The sequence below is a fragment of the Juglans regia genome, chromosome 1, assembly GCF_001411555.2.
Source record: "Juglans regia cultivar Chandler chromosome 1, Walnut 2.0, whole genome shotgun sequence".
Taxonomy (NCBI): Eukaryota; Viridiplantae; Streptophyta; class Magnoliopsida; order Fagales; family Juglandaceae; genus Juglans; species Juglans regia.
This window is the reverse complement of record NC_049901.1, coordinates 36243656-36270835: the sequence shown is the minus strand read 5'-3', so window position 1 is coordinate 36270835 and position 27180 is coordinate 36243656. Positions and strand designations below refer to the sequence as shown.

The 27180-nt window shown below is 35.5% G+C and overlaps 2 protein-coding genes across 2 annotated transcripts; both read right to left on the bottom strand.

The window, feature by feature from the left end:
* Window positions 1–17: 17 nt before the first annotated feature.
* On the bottom strand, window positions 18–13341 carry LOC109009501 (DNA repair protein recA homolog 3, mitochondrial-like). The gene is made up of 8 exons (XM_018989986.2): window positions 13088–13341; window positions 12556–12613; window positions 11972–12189; window positions 11419–11506; window positions 10574–10746; window positions 10245–10391; window positions 1836–1970; window positions 18–819 (listed from the first exon to the last, which is right to left on the bottom strand). The coding sequence occupies exons 1-8, from the start codon at window positions 13142–13144 to the stop codon at window positions 442–444; spliced, it is 1254 nt and encodes a 417-aa protein (XP_018845531.1). The 5' UTR covers window positions 13145–13341; the 3' UTR covers window positions 18–441.
* Window positions 13342–21005: 7664 nt separating this feature from the next.
* Window positions 21006–25976, bottom strand: LOC109009493 (nucleosome assembly protein 1;2-like). The gene is made up of 12 exons (XM_018989971.2): window positions 25816–25976; window positions 25675–25718; window positions 25264–25359; window positions 24210–24302; window positions 23785–23869; window positions 23630–23691; window positions 23357–23541; window positions 23066–23243; window positions 22932–22975; window positions 22584–22779; window positions 21551–21568; window positions 21006–21406 (listed from the first exon to the last, which is right to left on the bottom strand). Exons 1-12 carry the CDS (start codon window positions 25859–25861, stop codon window positions 21338–21340), a joined length of 1116 nt encoding a protein of 371 aa, XP_018845516.1. The 5' UTR covers window positions 25862–25976; the 3' UTR covers window positions 21006–21337.
* Between the last annotated feature and the right edge of the window lie 1204 nt (window positions 25977–27180).

Here is a 27180-nt window from a genome sequence, read left to right as displayed (position 1 = left end):
AATGATAAGGAAAGTGATGGTATTATGACCTTTTCAATTTCCACTTCCAAGTGCCAACCACCACCGCTAAAATGTATTTAACACAAACCTCGTTACAAAATGTAGCTAAAAATATATCTAATGGCCAGTGGCCCTCCTTCCGAGTTGATACTTCTGAAACAACAAAACTCTCATTCGATAATGGTGGCATGACACATTGGCTTAAGAAAATAAATTAATTTACAAGACCATCATTAGGAAACCTTTAACACTTCATTATAAGGAACAGTAGCAAGTGATTCTGAACCAAATTCCAATACTGAAGCCAAGCTGTGCCCAATAAAATGAACGTGCTGCCAATTGCTCAGGAGAAGACAACGGCAGTTCACAGGGAACGATGAACCCTACTTGAGGGTAAGAGGAAGCAAAAACCTGCAACTGTGCTTCAAGTCCAATGTACACTTACGCTTCAACTGCTTCCTCATCGGTAGAATCAGGTGAAACAATATCTTCTGAAAGATCTCCATCCGTAACCTCTATTGCCGGTTCCTTTTCTGTCTCGGCATAAAGAAGCTTCTCCCTGAGCTTTACTGTAAGTTCTTCTCTTACACTTCCATTCTCAGCCAAAAACTTCTTAAATGCATCCTTCCCATGAAAATTCTGACCATTAAGATTGTAAAATCCACCAGCCTTTGAGATAAATTTGTGTTTTACTCCAAAATCTATGATCTCTGCTTCCCGAGATATACCCTTGCCAAACTCGATCTCAAATTGGGCAGTTTTAAACGGAGGGGCAAGCTTGTTCTTCACAATCTTTGCAAGAACTTGGCTTCCCAAAGCCTGCAAAACAATATGATACGGATGGCTTGATTGCAAGAAAATGTACCAAGATAAAAGCCATTTTAGACAAGGACTTGTGAATTGCTTCAGGCTTTCCCCATATTTTGTAAATGAGGCTCGCAGAGGAAAAGGATCAAGGCCTGCTTAAAGACGGGCCTTTACAATAGAGTAAGAACATTACCACACAAGATATCGTACTGCATACAAGTTATACAGAACGGCATCAGATCTTTTCAGCAATAACAAAAAGTATTTGCAATTTCCAATCCCCAAAAAACGCAAATTTATAGAGTGGCTGGGACTGCTAGAATGGAGAAAACAGAAAAGTTCCAAAGCCAAGAATATTTTAGGCACTCAGCTACCCATAGCTTGATCCTGTGATTAGCAACTTCAAGCAATCAACAATTCGTCCTTTCACTGCTTCATCATTTTAAGACCATTTATAAATTCCTGTGATTGCTTAAGGGGTTTTTTGGAAATAATTTTCATTTCATTTCATCTCATCTCATTTCCTTTCCAAACATCACTCAAACACAAACATTTTCAAACTAACCATTACAACTTTACCAAACTTCCAAACAAAACATAAAAAACAATTCAATTTTTCAAATCCCAAAACAAAAATAATATTAAAAAAATATATTCTAACAATATTTTAACTTTATAATATTTTTTATTCAACTTTTTCTCTTTCATTTCCCAAAACCCAATAAATATTTAACTCAAATCATTTCACTACTATTCACAAATCATCTTACTACTATTCACAAAATTCTCATGTCATCTCATTCTCCAAGCATCCTTTAACTCTACATCTTGTGGTGGTTGTCATTGGCCTATGTTACAAAACAAGACCAATTACTGGTTACTGAGCATAAGTATACATGATTTGAGCCAGAGGCTGAAAGACCAGTAATTTGTGCAGTCTATTTAAAGCCAAGCAAGTCTTTTAGGGGCGAACAAGCGAAGTTCAACTATAATCTTGTGATTGAATAGAAATAGATTAAATATCATACCTCTTCACCCTTCTTGACAAGCCCTGTTCTCCGAATATTAATGCGCACTGAAGCATAGAATTTCAAGGCATTACCACCACAGGTAACTTCAGTGGGCCCACCAAATCCTCCAAAAGTTGAAAGCTTCGACCTTGTCTGGATAAACATGTGATAAAATTTTTTTTTTTTTATAAGTTAATAAAAAAGACATTTGATAAAATTAAGGAGGTCTGATTATAAAATAGGCATCATCATCTTTCAATAAGAGATATCATGAAAAACAAACCACTTCTATGAGGACACTTATTCTGTAGTTTGCCTCTCGGGATGGCAACAGCACATCAGTAAGAATACTTGGTACCACTTCCTATATTCTCTAGCTACTTATTTAAAAAAAAAAAAAAAGGGGGGCTATATTCTCTAGCTCATTTTATACAGCCATTAAGAAATCTCATGTTAAGTCAAACTTTTTTTCCCTCTTTTAAGAAGACACTACCTTAGTCAAGCACTAAACATGATACAGCTAGAAGTTATTTCGATGGTCAAAACCTTCTTAAAAAACTATTATCCTATTTGAATCTCTGGTTATATTAACTCATTAGGGCTTGAAGCTTTGTTATGAAAGGTTGATTGTTCTTGGGTCACTCTAATGTGCATAAAAGCTCTCTCTCTTGACCCCCGGTTTCCTATTTCCGGCAATTCTTGCTGGAAATAATCGATAAGCATCATCTGTCTTTCTGCTATTTCCTTATTTACCCTATCTTTCTTTTGGGTTTTGGTTCTCTTACTTCCTTTTGTGATGGGTACGAGTCGAAATATGTTAATCGATTCAACGATATTTGATTTTCAACGTGAGAGTGGTCAGTGGTGGCAAATTACTAAGAGAAGTCGCAAGGTCACCACGTTCATCACTGTCGATATCTCTGTTGTGGAATCAAATCATCTCCCAAAGGAAGACGGTTGGTATTTCGAGGGCGGTATGACAGGAGGTAAAGAAGGGTTCTCGTTATTGGCCATGCAAAGAGACTTATTGGTCATGAAGGAGAAGGTTAATTCAATGTTATATTGGGTGGAATTGGGCATTGGCTTGTCAACGAGCTTTGTGGGTTTAGAGGCTGGTTTATTGGGCAAGCTTAAGGCTGGTCATGTTGATGGGCCAAGCAGTCTTATGGGATCTCAAACGTGCAAGGTGGTTAAACTTAAAAAGAAAGTAAATGAGCTGGGCTCGATTAAGAGCTCCCAGCTCGTACCAGGTTTGTTTAGGGTGATTCGGAATTTGCTCCTCTATTGTGGCGTCGATACTTGCTTCATTGTTGATTGGGTAGGCATAGACTCCATCCCCAGTGACTAGCAACCCTTCGAATGGCATGTCTGAGCAAAAAATGTCACCGGAAAGTGAGGAAGGGGATTTTATGTTACAAGATGGGCCACGGATGGCGGCGGTAGGTATGGATGGAAACTCTGGCTTGTCTCTTGTTCCGTTCATCAAGGGTATGAGGTCTGTGGAGTCATTCTCAATGGTATTTCCGTCTTTGATCCCTATATAAATCCTTTAGTAATCGAGAATGGAAAATGGGGTCATTTCCTAAGAGTTGTCTAATATTGGTGTGGAGCCTCAATCTGTCCCTCCCTATGGGGGGTATCGGATGTCTCAATTTTGCAAATGGTCCTGTGTGATGGAGATTGTTCTAATGGGGGGGAGAGGCTGATCCGACCCTTTTATGCACACTTCCACCTAGTCCAATTTCATCCAGTGTCGTTTCGGAATGGGTTTTAAAAAAGGGTGAGAAGATTCAAGCATGTGTTGGGATCTCTTGTGATGGTTTTGAAGGGCAATTCAAGGTTTTTCTAATTGCTATCGAATCTGGACACTCCTCGGCCTTGGAATCTGCATCAAAGAAAGAAAGGGAATTAAGAAGACTATAATGTTCCATTAATAATGACGTTAAGGATGGGAGTGGAGGGAGCGACAGATTGAAAGGGCGGGAGTCTCATTTTTCCTATAAAGCCTAAGATCCTCTCTTGGAACGTTAGGGGGCTTAAGGATTCCAATAAGCGTCTTCGTATCAAGTTTTTATTGCGTATTTGAAAGGTTGATATTGTGTGTTTGCAAGAAATGAACTTACGTTTTATTGATAGAAGTATCATCCGTAGTTTGGGGAGTTCTTTTGTGGGATGGGCTTATCTGGCATCTATGGGAGCTTTAGGAGGTGTCCTCCTAATGTGGGATAAAAGACTGGTGGAGTCAATGGAGTGTATTGGGAATTTTTTTGTAGCATATTCTTTCAAAAATGTTAAGGATGGGTGGGAGTAGGCCTATGTGGGCATTTATGGGACAAATTCAGATAGGGAAAGGAGACTTTTGTGGGAGGAATTGGCGGGATTGTATCATCTTTGGGATGTGCCATGGTGGATGAGTGGGGATTTCAACATTACTCACTTCTCGAGTGAGAGATTAGGGGAATCTAGTATTTTTTCGGCAATGGAGGATTTTTCAGAGTTTATTTTTTACTTATATTTTGGATCTCCCCCTTGTGTGGGGGAGTGTCCACATGGTCCAACAGTCGGGGTTGGCTGAGACTGGATAGATTTCTTGTTTTTCCTTCTTGGGAGGTTCATTACCTGGAGTTGTGTCAGAAGAGATTGTACCGCATGTGTTCGGATCACTTCCCTATCTTGTTGGATTGTGGAGATATTCATGGGGGTCACCGAAACTTTAAGTTTAAAAATGTGATTAGGAATTGATAAGGTGAGAGGGTCTTCTTTTTTTTGTTTTTTTTATAAGTAAACAAATTTTATTGATCAAAGAATCGGCAAAGCCATATTCATAGGTCTAAAACAGAAAAAATGCCTTAGGCTATGTAGGCACATTATAGACAATAAAATCATGTAAGTCCATGCCATTGAAATCAACAGCGATGGCCCAAGTACAAAGTGTTCTAAAGAAAAAAACTTCCAGCTCCTCGTGCGATCTCTCATTGTCTTCAAATGTCCTGTCATTCCGTTCCTGCCATATACACCACATAATACATATAAGGATCATCTTCCATACAGCTTTAATCTGTTGCATGCCTCTTAGATTGGTCTAGCTGGCCAGCAATGCCACCACTGTCTCCGGCATAACCCAAGACAAGTCTAATCTACTAAACACCTCATTCCATAATACCCGAGCAATCTTACAATGTAATAGGAGATAGTTTACAGACTCTCCCATTTCTCTACACATGCAACACCAATTTACAATGATTACCCTTCGTTTCCTCAAGTTGTCGATTGTGAGAATCTTCCCCAACGACACTGTCCATACAAAAAACACTGATTTGGGAGGCGCCTTATGTCTCCAAAGCCTTCTCCATGGAAACTAAGTTTGGCGTTCTTGTGTGAGAGCCTTGTAAAAAAAGCAAACTGAAAATACCCCTTTACTATCTAGTATCCACCACACTAAATCTTCCTGCTGAGTGCTTGGTAATATAGAGTACAAAAGGCTATAAAAATCTGCAAAATTTCTCATTTCTCAATCTTGTGCCGCTCTACTAAAGGTGATGTTCAACGGATCTGCTCCCCAGATATCTCCATAACTTCTGCCACTGATACATCTTTAGCACTAGCGATATTGAACAGTGAGGGAAATATCTCTTGTAGAGTACTATTACCACACTATATCTCTCTAGAATTTGATCATAGAGCCCTCTTCCAGAAGAAGTCTAGTGTCTACTCAAGGCCTCCCAACCTCTTCTAATGTGTTTCTATAAACCCACTCCATACGCCCCCCTTACTTCGTTAGTGCACCATTCCCCCCATAAATCCTCATATTTACTCTCAATCACCAATTTCCACAGGGCTTCTGGTGGTCTTCTTATCAATTCATGGGCATTCCTAGTTTTATTCTTGCTGGCAAGCTCAAGGTCTTGAAGTTCGATTTAAAAAAGCGGAATGTAGAAGATTTTAGGAATATTGACAACCAGAAGAATTCCCTTATGGAGGAGTTGAATGACTTGGAGGTTTGGGAGGAGAATGGGGTTTCTCCTGAGGAGATTTTGTTGAGGCAAAAATTAGTGGTAGTTGAACTTGAGAGGGTGTTGTTGATAGAGGAGATTTCTTGGTGGCAAAAAACAAGGGCTCTTAGGTTGAAAGAGGGGGATAAATGCACCAAGTTTTTTCATAGAATGGCTAATTCGCATCGGCGTAGTAATGCTATTGAGATGCGATATTTAGATAATTGTGTGATTTTCTCTCCACCTGAAATTCAAAATCATATTGTACATCATTATGAAAGTCTTCTTGCTAAACCAGCTACTTGATGGTTTGTCTTTCAAGTCTCTACATCCTCAAAGTGCTCTACATCCTCAAAGTGCGAGATGGTTGGAAATATCTTTTGACAAAGATGAGGTTCATCATGTGATTAGTGGGATGGAAAAAGATAAAGCTCCTGGTCCCGATAGTTTTTCGATGCCATTTTTCAAGCTTGTTGGGATATTGTGAAATAAGATGTGATGCAGGTCTTTCAGGAGTTCTATTCTTTCAAGAAGTTTGAAAAATGCATCAATGTAACTTTCATTGCTCTCATCCCAAAGAAACTTAGGGCTTCAGAGGTAAAGGATTTCCGTCCTATTAGTCTCGTGATACAAGATAACTTCGAAGGTTCTTGCTAACCATATAAGTAAGGTTATGGAGCAAATTATCTCAAAGCCCCAAATTCCTCTTTTATATGCTTGGGAGATGTGGCGTTTGCGGATTAGGCATTTTGTCTCTATTGTTCGATTTTCGATGTTGGTTAATGGGAACCCTGCTGATTTTTTCCATAGCTCTCGTGGATTGAGACAAGGGACCCTTGGTCCTCATTTCTCTTTGTTATTATCATGGAGTCATTTGGTTGGATGGTGGAGGTCGTCATCGGGGGGATTTCTTTCCGGTTTTTCGGTCAGAAATGCTAATAATGTTCTATCATACTTTCTCATCTTCTTTTTACAGATAATACTCTTCTTTTCTGCAATGCAGATCATGGCCAAATGCAAGCTTTAAGGGCAATGCCATTATGTTTTGAAGCTATTTTAATTGGTCAACAATTTGTACCCCAATTTCTGGGGGGAGGGTTAGGGTTTCACCACTTGATGAAATTCAATCAAGCTATTTTGGGTAAGTGGTTGTGGAGGTACCAAAATGAACGGGAGGCGTTATGGAAGTCTATTATAGATTCTCAATTTGGGGAAGCTTGGGGAGGATGGTGCTCGAATGAGGTACGAGGCTCTCATGGAATGGGTTTGTGGAAAAACATTAAGAGCCTTTAGGGGACCTTCTGGGGTCATGAACATTTTGTTGTAGGCGATGTTTGCGTGTCCCTTTTTGATTTGATATATGGTGTGGTAACTATTGTCTACGAGATACCTTCCCTACCATCTTTGTGCTTACTAGAGTAAAGGAGGCATCGATTGCTGACATTTTGGTCTTTTCAAATGGTACCTCTCAATGAAATATTAACTTCATTAGGGCAGCTCAAGATTGGGAGTTGGAGTCTATTACGAAGTTTTTTGCGGCATTATATTCCGCAAGTATTCCAGAGAACTCCGGAGATAAGATGCATTGGAATCACTCTAAGAAATGTATCTTCTCTATCAGTTCTTTTTACCAAAAGCTCACGAACTCCGGAATGTCTATGATCCCGTGGAAGAGCATATGGAAGACGAAAGCTCCTTCAAAAGCAGCTTTATTTGTCTAGACAGCATCTTTGGACAAGATTCTCACCACATAATTTGAGAAAACGACGGGTTATTGTCCTAAATTGGTGTTGTATGTGTAAGAAGCATGGGGAGTCAATTGATCATCTGCTTTTACACTGCGAGGTGGCCAAGGCTAAATGGGATATTTTTTCTCAAGAGTCAGATTGTCTTGGGTTATGCCTTGTAGATTGGTGGATTTCTTTGCAAGTTAGAGAGGACTACACGAAGATTCTCAGGTAGCGGCAATTTGGAGATTGGTACCAATATGCATGTGTTAGTGTATTTGGAGTGAGAGAAATGCTAGATGTTTTGATGATCAAGAGAGAACTATGGATGAGCTTAAAGTCTTCTTTTTTAAGTCATTGTTCCTATGGCGGGGGCTATAGTTTGTAACGGACTTAGTGTCCATGATCTTCTTCTTTCTATTGTAACATCTAGCTAGGCGTTTTTAATGTATACTTCCTGTGTACTTGGGCCTTGCCTATTTCTATGAATAAAATATCTTTGATTACCTATCAAAAAAAAAAAAGGTCTCAAAATGAATCTTGGAAAGTCTGAGATGGTACCAGTGGGGGGTGGTGCACAACATTAATAGCTTAGTGAGTTTTTGGGGCTGCTAAGTTGCTTCCTTGCAAATGAAATATTTGAGCCTTCTGCTAGGGGCGCCTTTTAAGGCTAAAGCTATTTGGGATGGGGTTGTTGAGAAATTTGAGAAAAGATTGGCTAGATGGAAACGATTGTATTTATCAAAAAGGGGTAGAATTACCTTAACTAAGAGCACCATATCCAATCTTTCCACGTACTTTCTCTATCTTTATTTCCTTTGCCTGCAGGGCTGGCTAACCGAATTGAGAAATTATTTCGTGTTTTCTTGTGGGGTAGAATCAAAGAGGAAGTTAAGTTCCATCTGATTAGTTGGAAAAAAGATTGCTCTCCCATCTCTAATGGAGGTTTGGGGGTTCGTAATTTGAGGATTTTTAACAAAACCTTGTTGGGTAAAATGGTTATGAAGATATCAATTGGAAAGGGAATCACTTTCGAGGGAGGTTATTGATAGTAAATATGGAAGTGCTTGGGGGGGTTGGTGTTCTAATGAGGTAAGGGGTCCGTATCGTGTGGGTCTTTGGAAATTCATTAGAAAGGATTGGGAGAGTTTTGCAAGCCATGTTAGTTATGCAGTTGGAGAGGGTTCTAGGATCCGATTTTGGCTTGATATTTTGTGGTGAAGGCGCTCTCAATAGCTGTTTCCAGTCATCTATTGTCAAGTTTCTGATAGGCATGCCTCTGTTTCAGCTCGATTAGTCCATTCTAATGGTTCTTTCCAATGGGATGTTTGTTTTACCAGAGTTGTAGATGATTGGGAAATTGATGAAGTTCTAGCTTTTTCCAGTTTTTTATACTCTTTGAGGCTTGGTAGTGATGATGGGGATAGGATGTTGTGGAGGCCCAAGGGGAGCAATAAGTTTACAGTTCTATCATATTTTAAGCTTTTGACATCTCAAAATTGTTTTTCTTTTCCTTGGAAGTGTATTTGGAGGTTTAATGTCCCTTCCAAAGTTGCTTTTTTCATATGGACTGCTTCTCTTGGGAAAATTTTGATAACAAGCATTTTGAGGAAGCGCAATTTCATTGTTATGGACTGGTCTTATATGTGTAAAAAGCATAGAAAATCAATGGATCATTTACTTTTGCATTGCGAGGTGGTAAGACCACTATGGTATGAAATTTTTTGTAGAGCCGGTATGGCTCGGGTGATGCCTTTGAGAGTGTTAGACCTCCTAGCTAATTGGAATGGTCTTCACAGTTGTTTTCAAGTGGCTGCAGTTTGGAGGATGGTCCCTTTGTGTCTTATGTGGTGTATCTGGATGGAAATGAATGATTGGTGTTTTAATGATAAGGAGTGCACTTTGGAGGAACTACAAAAAATTTTTGAGCACACCTTACTGCTTTGGTTTTTTGCTTTAGTGATTAACAGAGCTAAGGCTTATGATTTAATGTTGTCGTTTTCTGGTTTTTAAAATGTATTTAGGTGTTTCTTTTGTATACTCCATGTGTACATGAGTTTCGCCTATTTCTTTCGTATTAATAAAATTGTCTTTCTTACTTATCACAAAAAGCATGATACCGTTTTCCAAGGAATCACACATATATTCCAAACCTGCCACTTAATTTTTTTTTTTTTTTTTTTATCGGTAGGTTTTAGAAAATAAATTTTTCAGCTGCCGGTACCCTTTAAATAAATAAAATGTCCAAGATCCAGCAGAATACAATTATATGTAAGTCGGAATTCCCAGCTGAACAAAAGCATCTTAGTCAAATAAAAAAATTTCCAAAGAAATTAACTCAACCACCCTTGGGTATAGTAACTTTCTTTAGACAAGTGAACTAGGCATCTTGACGGAGTCCAAACCTTATATTAAACTAAAAAGAGGGGGGGACTATATGCATGATTGATTGTAAGAAGAAAAAATTTTTTACAAGTTCTTTTGGAAGAAAAATGCTAAGAAATAGATGTCATATCACATATCAAATTTAACAAAAAGAATAAAATTATTGGCCCTGGCTGTCAGTTCCAAGGCCACCCCAAGCTTGGCCCATTTGCTGACACCTCAGATAATCATCAGCCAAAGCGCAACTAGCCAATACTTTTCCTCTCAAGCTTAGCTTATCAGAATTATACAACTGGCTGTGAAAGTAGAATCAAAATTGATACCTGGTTTATAAATATCAATATAGTCTGTGATAGTGACAAAGAGTGGCTCAACTTGCGAAGTGCCTGGCTCATCAATCTAGCCTGCATTGCCATGTGAGCATCACCCATCTCGCCATCAAGTTCGCCTTTAGGCACGAGGGCTGCTACCTGCCATTAGAAACACAACTATTATTATCACAAAAGAATTAAAATATTAGATAACTTTCACAAAAAGATTTCTGTAATGTTGGGGAAGAAACTGTATTGCAAAACGTTGTGGGTAACACTTCCGAGAAAAAATAATTCTTGAATGCATGGCAAAATGTGCACGAACCGAGCACCTTACTTACACTGTCAACAACAACAACATCAACTGAACCACTTCGAATAAGGGTGTCCACAAGACTCAAAGCTTCTTCACCACAATCTGGTTGAGAGATAAGTAACTTGTCAGCTTTTACTCCAATAGCCTGCGCCAGTGCTGGGTCGAGAGCATGCTCAGCATCAACGAACACGCAGTAACCTATATAGAAATGACATGAAACAAACTTAATTTCCTCAAATAATTATGGTCTACTTTGGAAACGATCATTAAAAGTTCACCAATGGTACTATTATATCTACACGTGGTCAAAACTATCTACTCATGAGAACAAATACCGAGAATATCTTCTGTGACATGAGACGCATAATATTACCGAAAAAAGTATCTTTCTTGTTCTGGCCACAATCAAGATTCCTCGAAGAGACAACGAGTCTTTTTTTTAGTATCCCCTTTATACATCTAATTAATGACTCAATAGAGCAAGCTATGACTCCCATAATATAACAGTATAATTGGGAAAAAAAGGCCCGTTTATTTGATTATGCAATTAGCAAAAAGCTAAAATTAGAGACAGGGGGTGAAGGCCAGGATAGATGGTTTATCAAATGGACAATGAATTGCACCACCCAAATAGCTGTTTCACTTGTGAGCAACCAAAGTTATAACAAAATCAAATACACGGAGAAACCATCTGCAGAGAGAATAAGGAGACTTACAAAAATGTCCCCAGGATTTATCATGTTCTGTAAGTTATGTTTCCATCAGCACAGAATGAGGATATTTTTTTAACAGATTTCATAGTCATTCTTTTCCCTGTTATTATTAGTGATGCAGTTAGAAAAAGTAACTACAGAAGCATATAGGAATAACCTCCTTGCTTATGTGCTTCAGCAATTACATGTAGAGCAAGAGTAGTTTTCCCAGAAGCCTCTGGACCATATATCTCCACAACCCGACCCTGCAGAAGTCCGATGGAAGAATGTTATGAGCGACCAAAACATATCACACATGTGCGCATTTGTATTATATGCATATAAATGGTGAATGTTTGTGGGAGAGTGTACGTGTGTGTTTAGCTGAAGATAAAGGTCTCTATGGTAGATAACTGGAAGGAAAATGTTGTGTGCTAGCTGAAGCACATACTATTGTGCGTGTGTGTGCGTGTGTTCTAGCTGAAGATAAGATGTCCCTAAGTTAGTGACCAAAAGGTAATATATTAGGTAAAAGTATAAGAAGGATCAAGAGCACATGGTAGATATAAGGGAAAGTGCCCAAAAACAGCATGGGAAAGCAAACCAGCAAAACTGCGCACAACCCCTTTTTTAAAATCACCAACAATAAATAATTAACATTCTGAAAAAGAAAATATTTACTAAACTGAAGAATGTCAAGGTCCATAAATTTCATGGAACAAAGCTGATACCTTTGGAAGTCCACCAGTTCCCAGCGCTAAATCCAGAGCAAAACAACCTGTGGATATCACTGGTAAGTGCTGCAAAGGCCCAGAGGAACCAAGCCACATTATAGATTCCTTTCCAAATGAGGACGTGATCTGATCTAGGGCTTGTTGTAGGGCCAATTCTTTCTTAGACATATTCTCTAAACTAGGATCAATGCCACCTGTCTTGGACTTCCTTCCACCTTAAGGGAGATCATAATTGAGAATGTTAATGATCCACGAATTAACATACAAAATAAAATGGGGAATGGGTGATTTCTAGGGTACTAACTCCACTCGAATTTTGCAAGAACAAACTGTATTGAATTTATGTTTCACATCATATGTAATCATTCTACCAAGATAAATGACATCCCACACTTGCAAGAGCATAAAGCATGGTAAATCAATTCCGGTATCCTCAGTACACGTCAATTTACTTATGTTCCCATAAGGCATGCAAAACTATTATAATAAAATTCCACAAACACATTGACAACAATAACGCCAATTTTATCACTCCCAAACTATGGTTTGGTCAACATTTAGATAATTTCAGGCTTCAGCACCTCTAGTAGAGAAGTCGCAAAACTGAGAAGACGTCCCCAATATACCTCTTCTTAAGCCCTGTAAGAAAGAGATTGGACAAATAAATAAACAACTAATATAAGTTGCAAATGCGCCAAACCTGGGAACTATAGAAGAAGAAAATATACAGAGAAACAACTCAACTAAAACCCTGAGAAATAGTACAGCGAAAACATAGCTTCTTCAGAAATAATAAGCTCGGAGAAAAGAAATGCTCATATTTATACATTCCCATTAGATTTCCCAGAAAACGAAATCCCAAAAAAAAAGTTATATTGAACGCATTACATGTATGTTTGTTTTCGTTTCTTAGAAACAAGCTACCGAGCTTTTTTGACTCAAACAGTTGCAACAGGCTCCTTTGAGTGAGGTTTTCCTTGTTGGTCCTAAAACTAAGATTACAATCTCTAAAAGCTATCATTTCTGATTTCTTGTTCAGTGAGTCCCAAAATAAGCACGAATGAAAAAATGGACTAAAAAGTCGGTCGCTTAAAAGTTTGAACAGAAAGTGACCTCAGGTAGAAGAATAGAGCGTTTCAGAAAGGAGGCGTTCCGAACAAGCCTCGCCATAGACGGTTCCGACCAACCTCCACAGCCAAAAGAATAACTTTTTCTAAAATGAAGGATATGTTAATCGGGACGCATATGATTTGCAATGAATGAGCAACTGTGCATATATGTATGATAGTGTGTTTGGTTTTTTAGGGTTTTGGGGAATGATTTCCCTCCATTTTGAGGTTGCAGAGAGTTGAATGAAGTGAAGTGAACCGGGGCGTTTGTTCATTGGGCCGTCCTTGGACCGAAAGTTTTTTTTAAATTATTTTTTTGTCTTTCGTTTTTTCTTTCAGGCCAACAGAATATGTTTGGAACTAAACTATTCTCAAACTAATTTATTATTATTTATAAATAAAAATATTATATATATATATATATATCAATAAAAATAATCAAGTACACTATTATTTATAAATTATTTATTATTAACAGATGATATAAAATATTTTTAATATCCAAAAAAATTCTAAACCGTTGTCTATTTTTACTGTCTATTTTTTACATGGTTGGATTTATTCCAAACCAGCTTGAAGTTTCAACCCCATCCCTCTTTAAAAATAATAATAATAATAATAATAAACAAATAAATACTAATTAGCTCCCTCATTTTGTCCCCTCAAAATTATAGTTAGTATATTTGAAATTTTTTTAAATGGTTAAAAATATTACAACTAGTGCATTTATGTATTTTTTTTTTAAAAAAACATTTAACAAAATAAATAAAATACATACAAAAAACTAATTTGAAGTTTTGAACTAGTGATAACTTTAAAGGGCCAAAACAGCACCCTACTAATCATAATAAATCGACGTAGGAGTTAGGCTTAATACTGGAAGTTTGTGGTGTAATCTCTCTAAGTATAAGGTTTGAACTCTTTGATTTAACCAGTTTTTAGGAACTATTAGACTAATGTGAACTTTAGGCTCCTTTGTCATTCTCCTCATAGGTCCGGGAAGGTTTAGAGGCTCGTTTGAATATTTAGAATATTTTAATATATCTTAAATTAGAGTGAAATTATTTGAGTTAAAATATTTTATTAGATTTTAAAAAATGTGAGAAAACAAATTTAATAAAAATATATAAAGTTAAAAAATTGTTTGAATATATTTTTTTAATAATATTTTTATTTTGAAATTTAAAAAAGTAGTATTGTTTTTTAGAAATGATATTTGTAATTATAGGATGCCCAAGCGTCAAGCACTCCTTTTTTAAAAAATGAATAAATATGGGAATCACGTAAAAAAATTAATTTTTTAATGGTAGATCCTACTCTTTTTCAAAATGAATGTACGGCACTTGCATAACTCATGACTGTATTTAGCATTAATTCATTACTTTTTGTATTTTATTTGTGAGTTTAGAAAAGTTGTAATAATTAAGTAACAATTATATGAAAAAATTGAAGATTTAGAATTGAATGGTATTTTGTATTTGAGTGATATTTGAAAATGAAATATATAAAAATATTTCAAAATACTTTAGAACAGTTGTATTATCGAGCGGACCCTTAAACTTTAATCCACCCTTGGTTCAATGAAAATAGTGATCATCCAACAAAATTGACCTAGCTTTGATGTGACATTATTTCCATGTTAATTGTTGGGATAAACCAATTATCAAATGCTAAATTTGAAGTATTGTAGCAGAAGTAAACAAAAGAAATAACAACAATCACACATAAAATGCTAAGATTTAAGTGATTTGGCTCAATGTGAGCCTACGTCTACAGGCAGGGTCAATCTCAATGAATTCACTATCAATAAAGATGGAGTACAAAAGATTAATCACAAAAATTATTTACAAAATAATCTCTCTCTCTCTCTCTCTCTCTCTCTCTCTCTCTCTCTCTCTCTCTCTCTCTCTCTCTCTCTCTCTCTCTCTCTCTCTCTCTCATGCTAAGTTGCTACCTTTCAAAAACTGAGTTCTGGAAAAAGAAACGTCGTTTTCTATTTATACTGAAATCACAAACCCTAACTTTTAAACATTCACTCGAGCGAGTGTCAAGTAGTGCTCGAGCGAACGATAAGGTTGGCATCCCGCTCAAGCGGACTGTCGAGTGGACTCATAGGTTGGTCTCCTGCTTTAGGGGATGTCGAGCGAACTCAAGAGTTGGCCTCTCACTTGAGCTGACTGTCAAGCGAGTGTCGAGTGAACTCTCTGTCTGAAGTTTCGCTTAAGCGGACTATCAAATGAAGTGTCAAGCTAAGGTTGCTTAAACCAAGGTCAAACAACAATCAAACCAAGCCTCAAGAATAGTATTTTCAATAGGAAATCAAGTCAAACTCAACATTAATAACCAAAGGAACATGCTACTCTGCTGCCCACCACATACCGCTAGACGTGACCGCTAGGTATTCTACATGTTTTGTTTTTAAACATTTCTTAAACATTCTTTAAACATTTTTTTTTAAATACACAAATTCATTATAGTAACTTTTAAAAACATTTAAAACAAAAATAAAATACACCAACGGTCAAATTCATCAGCAAACTTAGGAGGCAAAGTAGCATTTTCCAATGACCAAATATAAAAAAGTAATATTTTTAATATTTCTAATAGAAAATATTATGAATCTTACGTGGACATGCATAAAACTTCAGGAGCAACGTAACTCTCCAATCACACGTACATCTTAATAAAAAGAGTTTTAAAATTTAAAAAAGAGTAATGCTAATATAGTTTTATGATGTGGAAGTCTGGAGTATTATTTTAAAAAATGTAGGATCCATCATTAAAAAAAATTATTTTTTCATATAGATCATATATTATTCAACTTTTTTTTTGTAGTAATATTTTTTTTATTGACCAAGAAACAATGCATTTCTCTTGACTCCCTCTCTTTTCTATGAGAAAATCTATTAGGCGGTCGATCTTAGTTTCCTACACCACACACTTGTATTACCTGGCAAATTGGGTCTAAAAAGAAATTCATAAATCGGACAAAGGAGAATAGGGACAAAGGGTCTGGGTCTGCCTATTCTCTCCCCCTGTCGAGAAGGCTCTCTCTCTCTCTCCCCCCTTGTTCTTTTGTCTATAAATCTTGAAAATGAATCCCATTCTTGATCGTCTGCAGTCTTGAAAAAAACTAAAACAATATGTACACAAAATAAGAAAAATTCTAAACATAAGCCACACACCCTACACACCACTTAAAAACATATGATTTTACTTTTTTACCCTCATATTTCATATTGAATTAAAATATGAAATATAAGGATAAAAAAGTAAAATCACATATTTTTAAATGGTGTGTAGATGTGTGGGACTTCTGTATAACACAACTCGAAAAATAAATGAACCAAAACAACATACACACAAAACAAAAACAAAATTCTAAGTTCTCTCTCGCTTTGCCTTCTAAGTTTATATACACACAAAACAAATTACATTCGCGCAAAGGCTGGAAAAGGATACACATAACAAATTACATTCCCAAATTATTTTGGGTTGAATATCTCCTTTTGTGGAAAAGAATACGTCTGGGTTAGCTGGAAAGGGGAGAAAATAGTTTGTTCTAGTTGAGGAAAATGATTTTTTATGTTCCTAAAAAAAGGAGAAAAGGATTGGGTACTTTGTCTCGGGCGGGAGATTTGGAAAGAGGCACAATAGGTTATTCTGATGTTTATTAGAAAAAAACAGATGTAGCAGCCGAGTTCTCTAGTTGTAGGACTCATTTAAAAAATTAATATGCCTTTTTTAATCATGTGACAAGTACATAAGTTTTAGAAAAGAAATGCATGTATGATTTATTCTCCTCTAAGCTTCTCTGAGGAGAAAGCACAGGTGGAGTGATAGTCTCAGCTTGCTCGAGGAGTAAGGAAGAGGGTAGATTTCTCGAGTCTGTTTGTAGGCCTGAGGTGGAAAGTGCTGGAAGATTTGAAGGAAAAATGGGACCAACTAAGGCTCATAGAGGAGGATAATGACATTATTGAGCTGGGAACGGAATATATAGGGAGGGTATTAGAAGAGGGAGAAATAGCTTTGTAGGGAAGTTACAGTCAGAACGAAAGATCAGTAAGGATGTAATTCAGTCAACAATGGCAAAGATTTGGCGGGCGGGAGGATCATTTGCTTTTCATGGGATAAACCCAAATCTATTTGTGATAACTTTTGAAAATCAGAGGGACAAGGGTAGAGTTCTGGAAGGGAAGCCATGGTTATTTGATAACCACCTTCTCATTCTTAAACCCTTTGATAGGTTTACATCTCCTCGGATGATGAAATTCAATAGAGAGGATTTATGGGTACAAATAAATAATCTCCCTCTAGAATGTATGACTCGAGATATTGGTTTCCAAATAAGACCAACAGTGGGGGTAGTAAAAGATGTGGACATTTGTGAGAATGGAATTAGATGGGGCAAATACCTAAGGGTTAAAATTGAGATAGATCTGCATAAAATGGTAGCTAGAGGAAGGACGATGAGTATAATGGAGAACAAAATTTGGGTGCCAATGAAATATGTGAAGTTATAGAAATTGTGTTTCAAATGTGGGAAGATGATCTATGGAGGTAGGAGATGTAGTAGTTTGGAGGGTAACCCAGCATAAGGAAATGGTGGAATACCACAGTATGGATTATGGCATCGTGCTACTCACACTCCACAGGGGAGAAACTCAAAAAGACAGAGTAACTATAATAGAGAAAATTCATAAGAAAGTGGTTGGGAGCCTAAGATGGAGAACATGGAGAAAGGAAGGGGTTCAACAATCAACTATAGTTTGGTATAGGTGGATGGTGAGTAAAATGAGGATGAAATGGTGGTTGTGGGTAATCCACATTATATGCTACATCAGATGAAAGAGAAGATGACGGGTAAAGATGATGTATATGACTGTGTTTACGAAGTGTTTGAGAAAAGATGTGAAAGATATGAGCAGGAAATTGGTCAATACTCTTACCTTAGCTAGAGGGTAGGTGACCAAAGTGATGGGCCTGAGGATCACAGGGTGAATGAATCCTAGATGGAGAGGCCTAAATGGGCCAAGCCCTATGACTTGTCTGGAGCGGTAGACTAATGGCCATGAAAGGATACCAGTGACAACTGAAGAGAATAAGTTGATGGTAAGGGGAAGATGGAAGAGGAGAGCTTGATTTGGAGGTAAATGCAGTAATGTAAGGGTTGCCTTTGGTTGTAAATGTACCTTGGCTATCGATGAGAATGATGCTAACAATAAGGGGCTTGTAAAGAAGGAAAAACAGATTGAGTTAGACCTGGAGTGACAAATACTTTGAGATTGGTGGAGACTATTGGCCAGTCCCGCCAACCATTATGAAAATCTTAAGTTGGAACTGTCTGGAACTTGGAAACCTCCGGATAAGTCAAGATCTTCACCTCATGGTGAAGGACAAGAGACCCAAGATTGTTTTCCTATTGAAAACTAAAATGTTAGCATGCAAATTTGAAGTTATTAAAAGAAGGATGGATTGAGAGGGTTGCAATGTTGTAGATCCAATGGGTAGAAATGGGGGTTTGGTGTTGTTATGGAGCAAAAGTGTAGATGTTGAGATAGTCAATTTTTTCTGACATCACATTAGTGCATACATTGGTAATGAGGAGAACAGGGGGAGGTGGTTACTAACTGGCTTTTATGGCCATCCTGAAGCATGTAAAATAAGAGAAACATAGAAATTGTTGTCACTCTTAAACCAACATATGATCTGAAAGAAACTTCTCCAACCCAATTTGAAAGAAAACTGACTTTATTATAATATTGAATCATTGGTCAACCTGTTCCTCCAAATATTTTCCTGATTCTGCCACTAACTTGAAGCATCATGTTTGAGTTGTTTTGGACTAGTAAAATTGGATCTACATATTTTTAAGTTTTTCAAAATTTAAGATATAAAACAATAGAAAAATAGGTATATAAAATAAGACATTGGATTTATAATAATTTACATTAAAAACTTAATATTTAATTTAAGACATCGACACTTACATATTTCATAATTACAAATATCATTTCTCTTTTGCATTATGATTTCGAGCTTTCAAAACTTTCATTTATTTCCTAATTTGAACTCTGTAAGTTATAAATTTTCTGTTTTTGTTATGATCTCACAGTTAGGACAGACAAAAATGGGATTTACAGTCGATAGTCAAAAAGGGATTTTTGTGGTTTAATGTGCTTGAAATAGTTGGTAAACCAAAAACAATTTTAAATCCAATGCTTTTTTTTTCTAAAAATTGTTTTTTTTTTTTTCCCTAATCTCACGTTCCCTTGCTCTCCCTTGTCTTCACCCTCCTCATTGCCTCATTTCTAACTGAAAGATTAATTAGACCAATTTTAAAAGCACAGAGGATAAAAATTTTGATTAAAATGCACGAATATATATATATTTTTTAATTTTAAAATAAGAAAATTGCTACGAACACAAAAAAAATTCATAAAATTAAATATACAAACTAACATGACTTTATATAATATATAAAAATCTATTTTATAATAAAAATAAATTTTTTAATCCAATATATCATATCAAATAATGTGATTTACTGTTGTAAAATATCTATATGATTACAGCATTTATCTTAAAACAAAACATCTCAACTCTGTAAAATTTTAAAAATTGTTTCTCCAAGTGTTTTCACATAAGGACAAACTACAAATCTCCAAAAAGTTAATATATATTTAAACATATTTATATATTATTACTTAATAAACTATCCCCAAAATGTTTATATATTATTTTTTTAAAAGTTTATATACTATTACTTAATATAAATATATTTATAAATAATAATCATTCTTTACAAATATTATGCAATATCTGGTGGGACACACAATTATCAAATTCTCAAAATAGTTCTAACCATCTCATCTCACTTCTAAATCCAAATACACAAATTTTTAAAAACCATCTTATCTCATTTCAACTCAACAATCTTACTGCTATTCATAAATCATCTCAACTCATCTCATTTCACTATCTAAATAAGACCTAACAAATGTACTATTTGAATAATAAATTGAGATGAAATGAATTAAAATAAAATTAAAAATTGAATAAAATATTATTTTTTAATAATATTATTTTTTTAAAATTAAAAAAAATTGAATTATTTATTATAGTGTGAAAATTTGTAAAAATTATAATGATGAAATACAATGAGATAAAATATTTTCACTATCCAAATAGGCCTATGTACCAAACAACAAAACGCATTTTTTGAAAAATTATTCTCCAGTGACAACCAACCAAACAAACAAAAAGTTATTTTCTTGTATAAATAATTTGCTTAGAAAATCCCTAAAAGTAACCCCCAAGAGTCAATGGAGAATCAGTGTAGTGGTCATATAAGAAATAAAAAACGAAAAGTTTGGATAATAATGTATAATTTCCTAAAAAATTAATAGTTCTGAAAAGAAAATAAAAAACAATTCTCAAATATGCATGTTTAGAAAAATTCTAAACATAAGCCTTACATCCTGCACACCTATTTAAAAATATATTACTTTACCTTTTTACCCACGTAATGAAAATGATTTCAGACATATTTGTAAGTAAAATATAATAAAAAGGTAAAATGACATATTTTTAAGTGAGTGTGCAAGATGCAAGGCTTATGGATAGCACTTCTCTTAAAAATAAGAGAATCCAAAGTAAATAACCTAGTTGAGCGTGTAATAAAAGGGAATGGAACAAATACTTTTACAACAGCATTACTATTTCGTTCCCTTCTCTTTTAAATCATCTTTTATTTATATGTTCATATGTTGTATTTTGTTGAAATGAACTTCCAGTATAAGCTTAGAAGCAAGCGACTAATGAAAAGGGGGAGCAACACACCACAAAATTTCACAAAACGCCCAGAATGTGAATCAGAAAATGATCAAAATAATGACCAGATCGAGTAAGGGATTTAAGCATTCAAGAGAAAATGGGAGCAACCTAAACACAAGGAAGGCCTACCAAAAAGCTGATTTACTAGAAACAATACTGGAAACATTCAAGACCCCTACATGCATCAACAAATCACAGGACATATCTCACTATATAAACCAGTCTTTTCAAACCAACATCAAGATAAGGAAAGGGAGAAAAAGAGACCCAAAATCATTCCTCATATAATATTAGGAAGAAAAATATGAAAGAAAGAACAATTCAAAATCGCCACCTCTTTTTGATTAACATGTTGCAATGACCCCCATGAAAACTCTCGGGCGTATCGCATCTGCTGCTACAGCAAACTTTACTAATCTTACTGTTGCTTGCATTCTGGAGGCCGCTCACCCTGCTGACCATCCACAGCTTGTGTTCTTCCACTCTTCTACAGATTACAACACCATTATTGATTAATTAGAAAAGAAGAGTAACAGCAATTAGGATGAGTCTTATATTTCTCCCTTTTTTTGGGATAGGTAGTGTTAAGATCTATAACGGAAGAAGGGAAATTGGAAAACAAGTAATGTACCTTGTGTCCAGCCGATGACTGCAGAAACATTCAAAATCAATTTGACAAATAATGATTAGTACCAATTTTTAAAATGAAAAACGAAAGGGATGAGTACAATAATAGTTAATGGGTTTTACACGATTAACGTTTGCTCCTTGGATTTCAAATTTCATTTCGCTCCTAGGGCTTGTAAATTTTTTTCAACTAAAAACCTGTCAAATTTCCATTAAATAATCTAATAGAAATCAGATGTGACATGCCACATCTCGACATGTGCCTAAAAATAATATATAAGTACAAAAAGGTTTTAAAACTAAAAAAAGACGTAAAAAATTATATATCATTTTAAAAATCTAAAATTAGAAAAGGCATGTCAAAAATAAAAAGCCAACATAAATAGAAAAGGCATAAAACAAAAACTTCAAAAACTTAAAAACTAAAAATGAGATATTCAGAAAAACCATTAAAAAAAGTGGAAGAAGATGAGGGGGGCAGGGGCACCCTCCCAACTGACCTAGGTTGGCGAACCCTGGCCAAACTTGGGTTGGCCACCCAGGCATGACCTAGGTTGGCCAGACTAGGCATGTCCTCAAGAGCCACCCATGTCCACCTACTCAGCAACACCCAAGTGACAAATCAAAACCGGTCACCCAGACTTGGTGGGGAGAGTAGCGGAGGCCTCCATTTCCATCCTCTTCTCCATTTTTTATTTTATAGTTTGTTTCTATTTCTCTTCTCTGGTGTTTTTTTTTTTTTTTTTACATGTTTTGAAAAATCTTGGTTTTTAAATCTTTTTTTGGTTTTGGTTTCTACAACCTTTTTATATATTTATAACTCTTGGCCATATGACAAGCCTGTAAATTTTCTGGTAGATTATTTAATGGAAATTTTCAAATTAAATCTAATTGAAAAAAATTATAAATCCAAAGGAACAAAATGATAAACTTAGAAACACAACGAGAAAAAAGTTATCATGTCAAACCCAAAAAATGTTTCATTAAACCAAAAAAAAGCTGCAACTTGGCAAATCCAAATTGTTTAAAACACTCACCTTCTTTTTGGTCTTACTTTCCTCTTCATCTTCATCATCTTCTTCTTCGTCTTCATCGTCCTCCTCTTCCTCATCATCATCTTCAACGTCTTCATCTTCATCATCATCTTCTATGTCTCCAAACTCATCTTCCTGAATAGCCTCCCCAGTAAACCATGATACAGCATGGGGTATGATCTTATCTCGAATAGTTGACCTACATAAAGCATTATTATGAAATTACCATGAAACTTCAAGCTGTGTTGCCTGGATTTCAGTTCAATGCTACTACAACCACAACCACAACCCCTGAACACTATTTCCACTTAAGAAACCTAATCATGGATAAAAGATATTTTATACTCTCACCCAATGTCATAATCTTGCTCCATTTGATTTTGGAGTTCCTCGGCCTGCTCAAAATGAATAAAAATAAAATCAAGTACAAAATAAAGAGTCAATAATCATCAATCATTTTTTAAATGTCGTGACATTGATCATACAGCATCCTCGTCAATATCTTCATCATCCTCGGGGACTTGAGGTGGACTGAAAAAGTTGAAGAAACTTTCACAACTTTCAGTTTTAGTAATTGGCTTCGAATTCTTTGATCCCTTCTTAGGCTTCTTCTTAAGGAGCTTCTGCGTCAAGCATTTTCCTGGATACCACTCAATTTCTGTCCTGAAGGCACCAAAAGTATCAATCAAAAAATAGCTGTGCACAAGCTTTTCTCAAATACTGAAAAGAAAAAAAAAAGGATTTCAGGGCCACAGCAAGGTAGGATCAGTAGGTACCCGATTGCTTTCTCTAAAATAGGTTCATCTTCATCAATCATGTGATATGTCTTTGTCAAGACAGAGTTCTTGAAATAAGGATTTGTGTCAAAGAAGAACTCAAGTTTGAACCCCTTTGGATTATCTATTCTACACCATTTAATATCTCTGAGATATTTCAGAGCTCCTTCATCACGCTCGGATATCTAATTGCATAAACAAGGAAACCACAATTTTACATAAAAAATCATATAGAAGCACCAAGCACAGGAAATTATTATTGACAAGGCTAACCTCCTCAGCTAGCACTTCATTATTTTTCATTGCGGTGAGCCAGAACTCGGGTACCCCTTTCTCTGCATAAACACATAATTCAACATGAAACTATAAATGAAGCCCACCCAAGGAAGCAAAAAAGTTTCAGGTACTGGATCGATTAAAGCAGGTACCTTCAGCAGCTTTATCTTCTCCTTCCAGAGCTGCCTCATCAGTAACTCCTTCAGCTTCAACAACACCATTTACAAGTTCATATCTCTGCAAGAATTCAGTGAAATTACGAAAAAAGGTAAAGTGATACACAATAACTAATGGCTTTCACATTAGTTTAAAAGAAGTCAGTATCCAGCTCATGAAGCATGATGAAAAACAAGCAAAAGGCACCAGTTCCATGTATCTTAAGTGAAGCATCATTCTGAGTAGTAGGTGGGCTATGTAGCTAACAGGAAAGTAACAAATCATAAGTTCATCACTAAAATAATCTAGCAAGACTTTTGTCATTTTTTCATGATACATTAAATTAAAAAGACATGGAGATCAAGGACAGTGTTATACTAACTCTCTCATCCCTATTGGAGAATACAGACCGGTATGATACCTTGGTATACAATGGTTGATATAACTTTTGATATTTTGCTTCAAGAGCCGCTCTCTCTTCTAAAAACTTCGCCTCTAATTCATCGTGTTGGCCCTGTCAATTAAAACAGAGGTCAGGAAATATAATTTATAATACAAAAAGATCAAGAGAAAAAATCCAATTAACACCATAAGACAAAGGGCAGGGCATATGCAAAATAATGCACATGATTTTTACTATATTCTGTAAGAAATGAAGACAATAAGGGCCTGTTTGGATACAGAGGTGAGATAAACCTCATCTCATCTCATCTAATTTCAACTAATAATCTCACAACTATTCACAAACTATCTCAATTTATCTCATCTCACTATCCAAACGGGCCTTAAGAGAAAAGATTGCATTAAACTTGGAAATGCAGCATGTAGAGCTAGAAAGCATGAGTGGAATCCTTGAAAGGCACAAAGTGCACATGGCTGAGATCTGAAAAGAGCAAAAAGTATGAAGCATTGATATATTTTGCTTAACTGGAATCATTTCAAATTGAGTAGGCCATATCTAAAAACAAGTTAAAACCGAGTTGGATTTAGATTTTCAGTTTGAGTAATCACGTAAATCCTAGGATGGATTTCAACGTTCTTTTTCTGCAAAAGTTTGCAATTGTATGTGAATCACACCAGGGCATCCTCGTGTGCAATCCAACAGAATTGCATGCTCCAGATACATTAGAAAAATATATATATTTTTTATAAGTAACCCTCCCATAATTTATTTTTAATAAGTAGATGTAACCCTCCCATAAAAACATTATCGGGATCAGTTCCTCACTAAATCCACTAATTAAAAAAAAGTTCCTCACTAAATCCAATTCCCAACCGAAACTCAAAGTAAACATATGTATTGGTATACCAAAGAATACACAATATATGCATCTAATATGCATCCTTTCAACACAATAGACTTATATACCTCGATAGACAACCAAGTCAATCCACCAAATAAAAAAGAAATCTAGCACTGAAGAACATAAATTAATAGTAGAGCATTCTTTGCCAAATTAAGGGCATAGACATGCCTGGATCTCCTTGAGAACCTCAACACGTCTCCTGACTTTGGGAGGTAGATTCTCCAGCAAATCGGAGTGCTGCCCAGCAAGAGACTGTATCTTATTCTGCAGACAACACCAAGAAACCCTAGCACCATCAGCCAATCAAACCCTAAAAGCAAAGATAAGATGTCAACGAATTTCTAGCTCAAACTGAGTGTTCTTATTGAGAGAGGAAAATATAAGGACAACGAATCCAGGAACACGGGTACAGAAATTCAAGCTGTTAAGCGATAGCCAAACACGGGCCAAGTTCCAATTAAATAAATAAAAAACGCAGTGCCACTCTTATTGGTAGAGCCCAAGTTGTCTACAGTCTTTGTTTCATTTTTCCTTGTATTATCCACAGCCAAAGAGAGACACGGATACAAAGTTACTAACCTTGAGAGCATTAACGAGGCCTGCTCGATCCTCCTGGTTGAGAGCTTCGCCAAGAAAAATGAAACAAAAATGCAAAAATAGATTAGCACATAAGATTCACAACAGAAAAGAGATTTTGGTTTATACGGAACTAGAGAATACCGGCGTTGAGATCGGACATGTTGAAGTTATCCTTGTCGTTGCTCATTGTATTTCGTGTGTTGTTTTGTGGGGGAAGGGGGAGCTATGGAGAGATGTTAGAGCTATGGAAGCAGCAAAAAGCTAAAACCCTAGCCCCTCTTTTTAAAACCTAAAACACCTGCTCTCTTTATCACTGGCACAACCATTATTATTATTATTATTATTATTATTATTATTATTATTATTATTATTATTATTATTATTATTATTACTTCTCTGTAATGCATCCTTTATTATTATCAATAGGTCTAGCCTGTCTCCTGCATCACAAAAATATTATAAATAATTATTTTATAAATTATGAGATTTTTATTATAAAACAAATTTAAATTTTTAAATTTCTAAATATTTTAATAATTTTCTTTATAAATCTAAACCGTTACGAGTCGAGAAGAGTAAAAAATAAAAAATGGTTTTATAGCAACTCTTTAACACAAGGTCCAAACTGTGAATTTAGCATAATTATTTTGAAATTTTGAATTAATTAACTCCATTCATTAAATAAACACGAGTCTAAAGTCATTACGTTTGTTTTTACATCTCATCTCATCTCATCTTATCTTATCTAATTATTATAATTTTTTTTTAAATTTTTACATAAAATAAAATAAATAATTCAATTTTTTTAAATTTTAAAATAATAATAATATTAAAAATATATATAATAAAAATATTTTATTTAATTTTTTAATTTTTATCATAATTTATCTTATCTCGTCTTATTTATAAAAATAGACAGAAAAAGACAAGAAAGAAAGGTCAAGAATTCATTCAAGAAAAAAAAATTGGAAGAGAAAATAAAAGACGACGCAATTAGAAAATGGTGGGGGCAGCCAGCCAGCCATGGCTGTGCATTGTGAACGTCTTTTTCTTTTTTTTCAGTCTTTTTTAGATAAATTTTTTTAAAGATGATTTTTTGAGTTTTGAATGTTTGAGGAAGTTTATAGAGTTAATATTGTAGATATTTATATGCTTGGATGCAAGACTTTTTTTTTTTCTCAAAAACCATATCGGACTTTGGAGGCAATTTTAGTATCTAAACTATGTCTTATTTTACTCGATTGCATGCCAATTGGCCCAATTCACTTATATCTCATAAGGAATCCAAAGAATTAAAATAAAACTTGCACCAAAATTGCCAATTTTATGACTCCCAAACTATGGTTTACTCACCACAAAGAATTAAAATAAGATTTCACAGTAAAACTTACACCAAAATTGCCAATTTTAGGACTCCCAAACTATGGTTTACTCAACAAGATAATTTCAACACCTCTACTAGAGAAGTCTGCAAAATTGAAAAGGTGTCCCTAATTGACCTCTCTC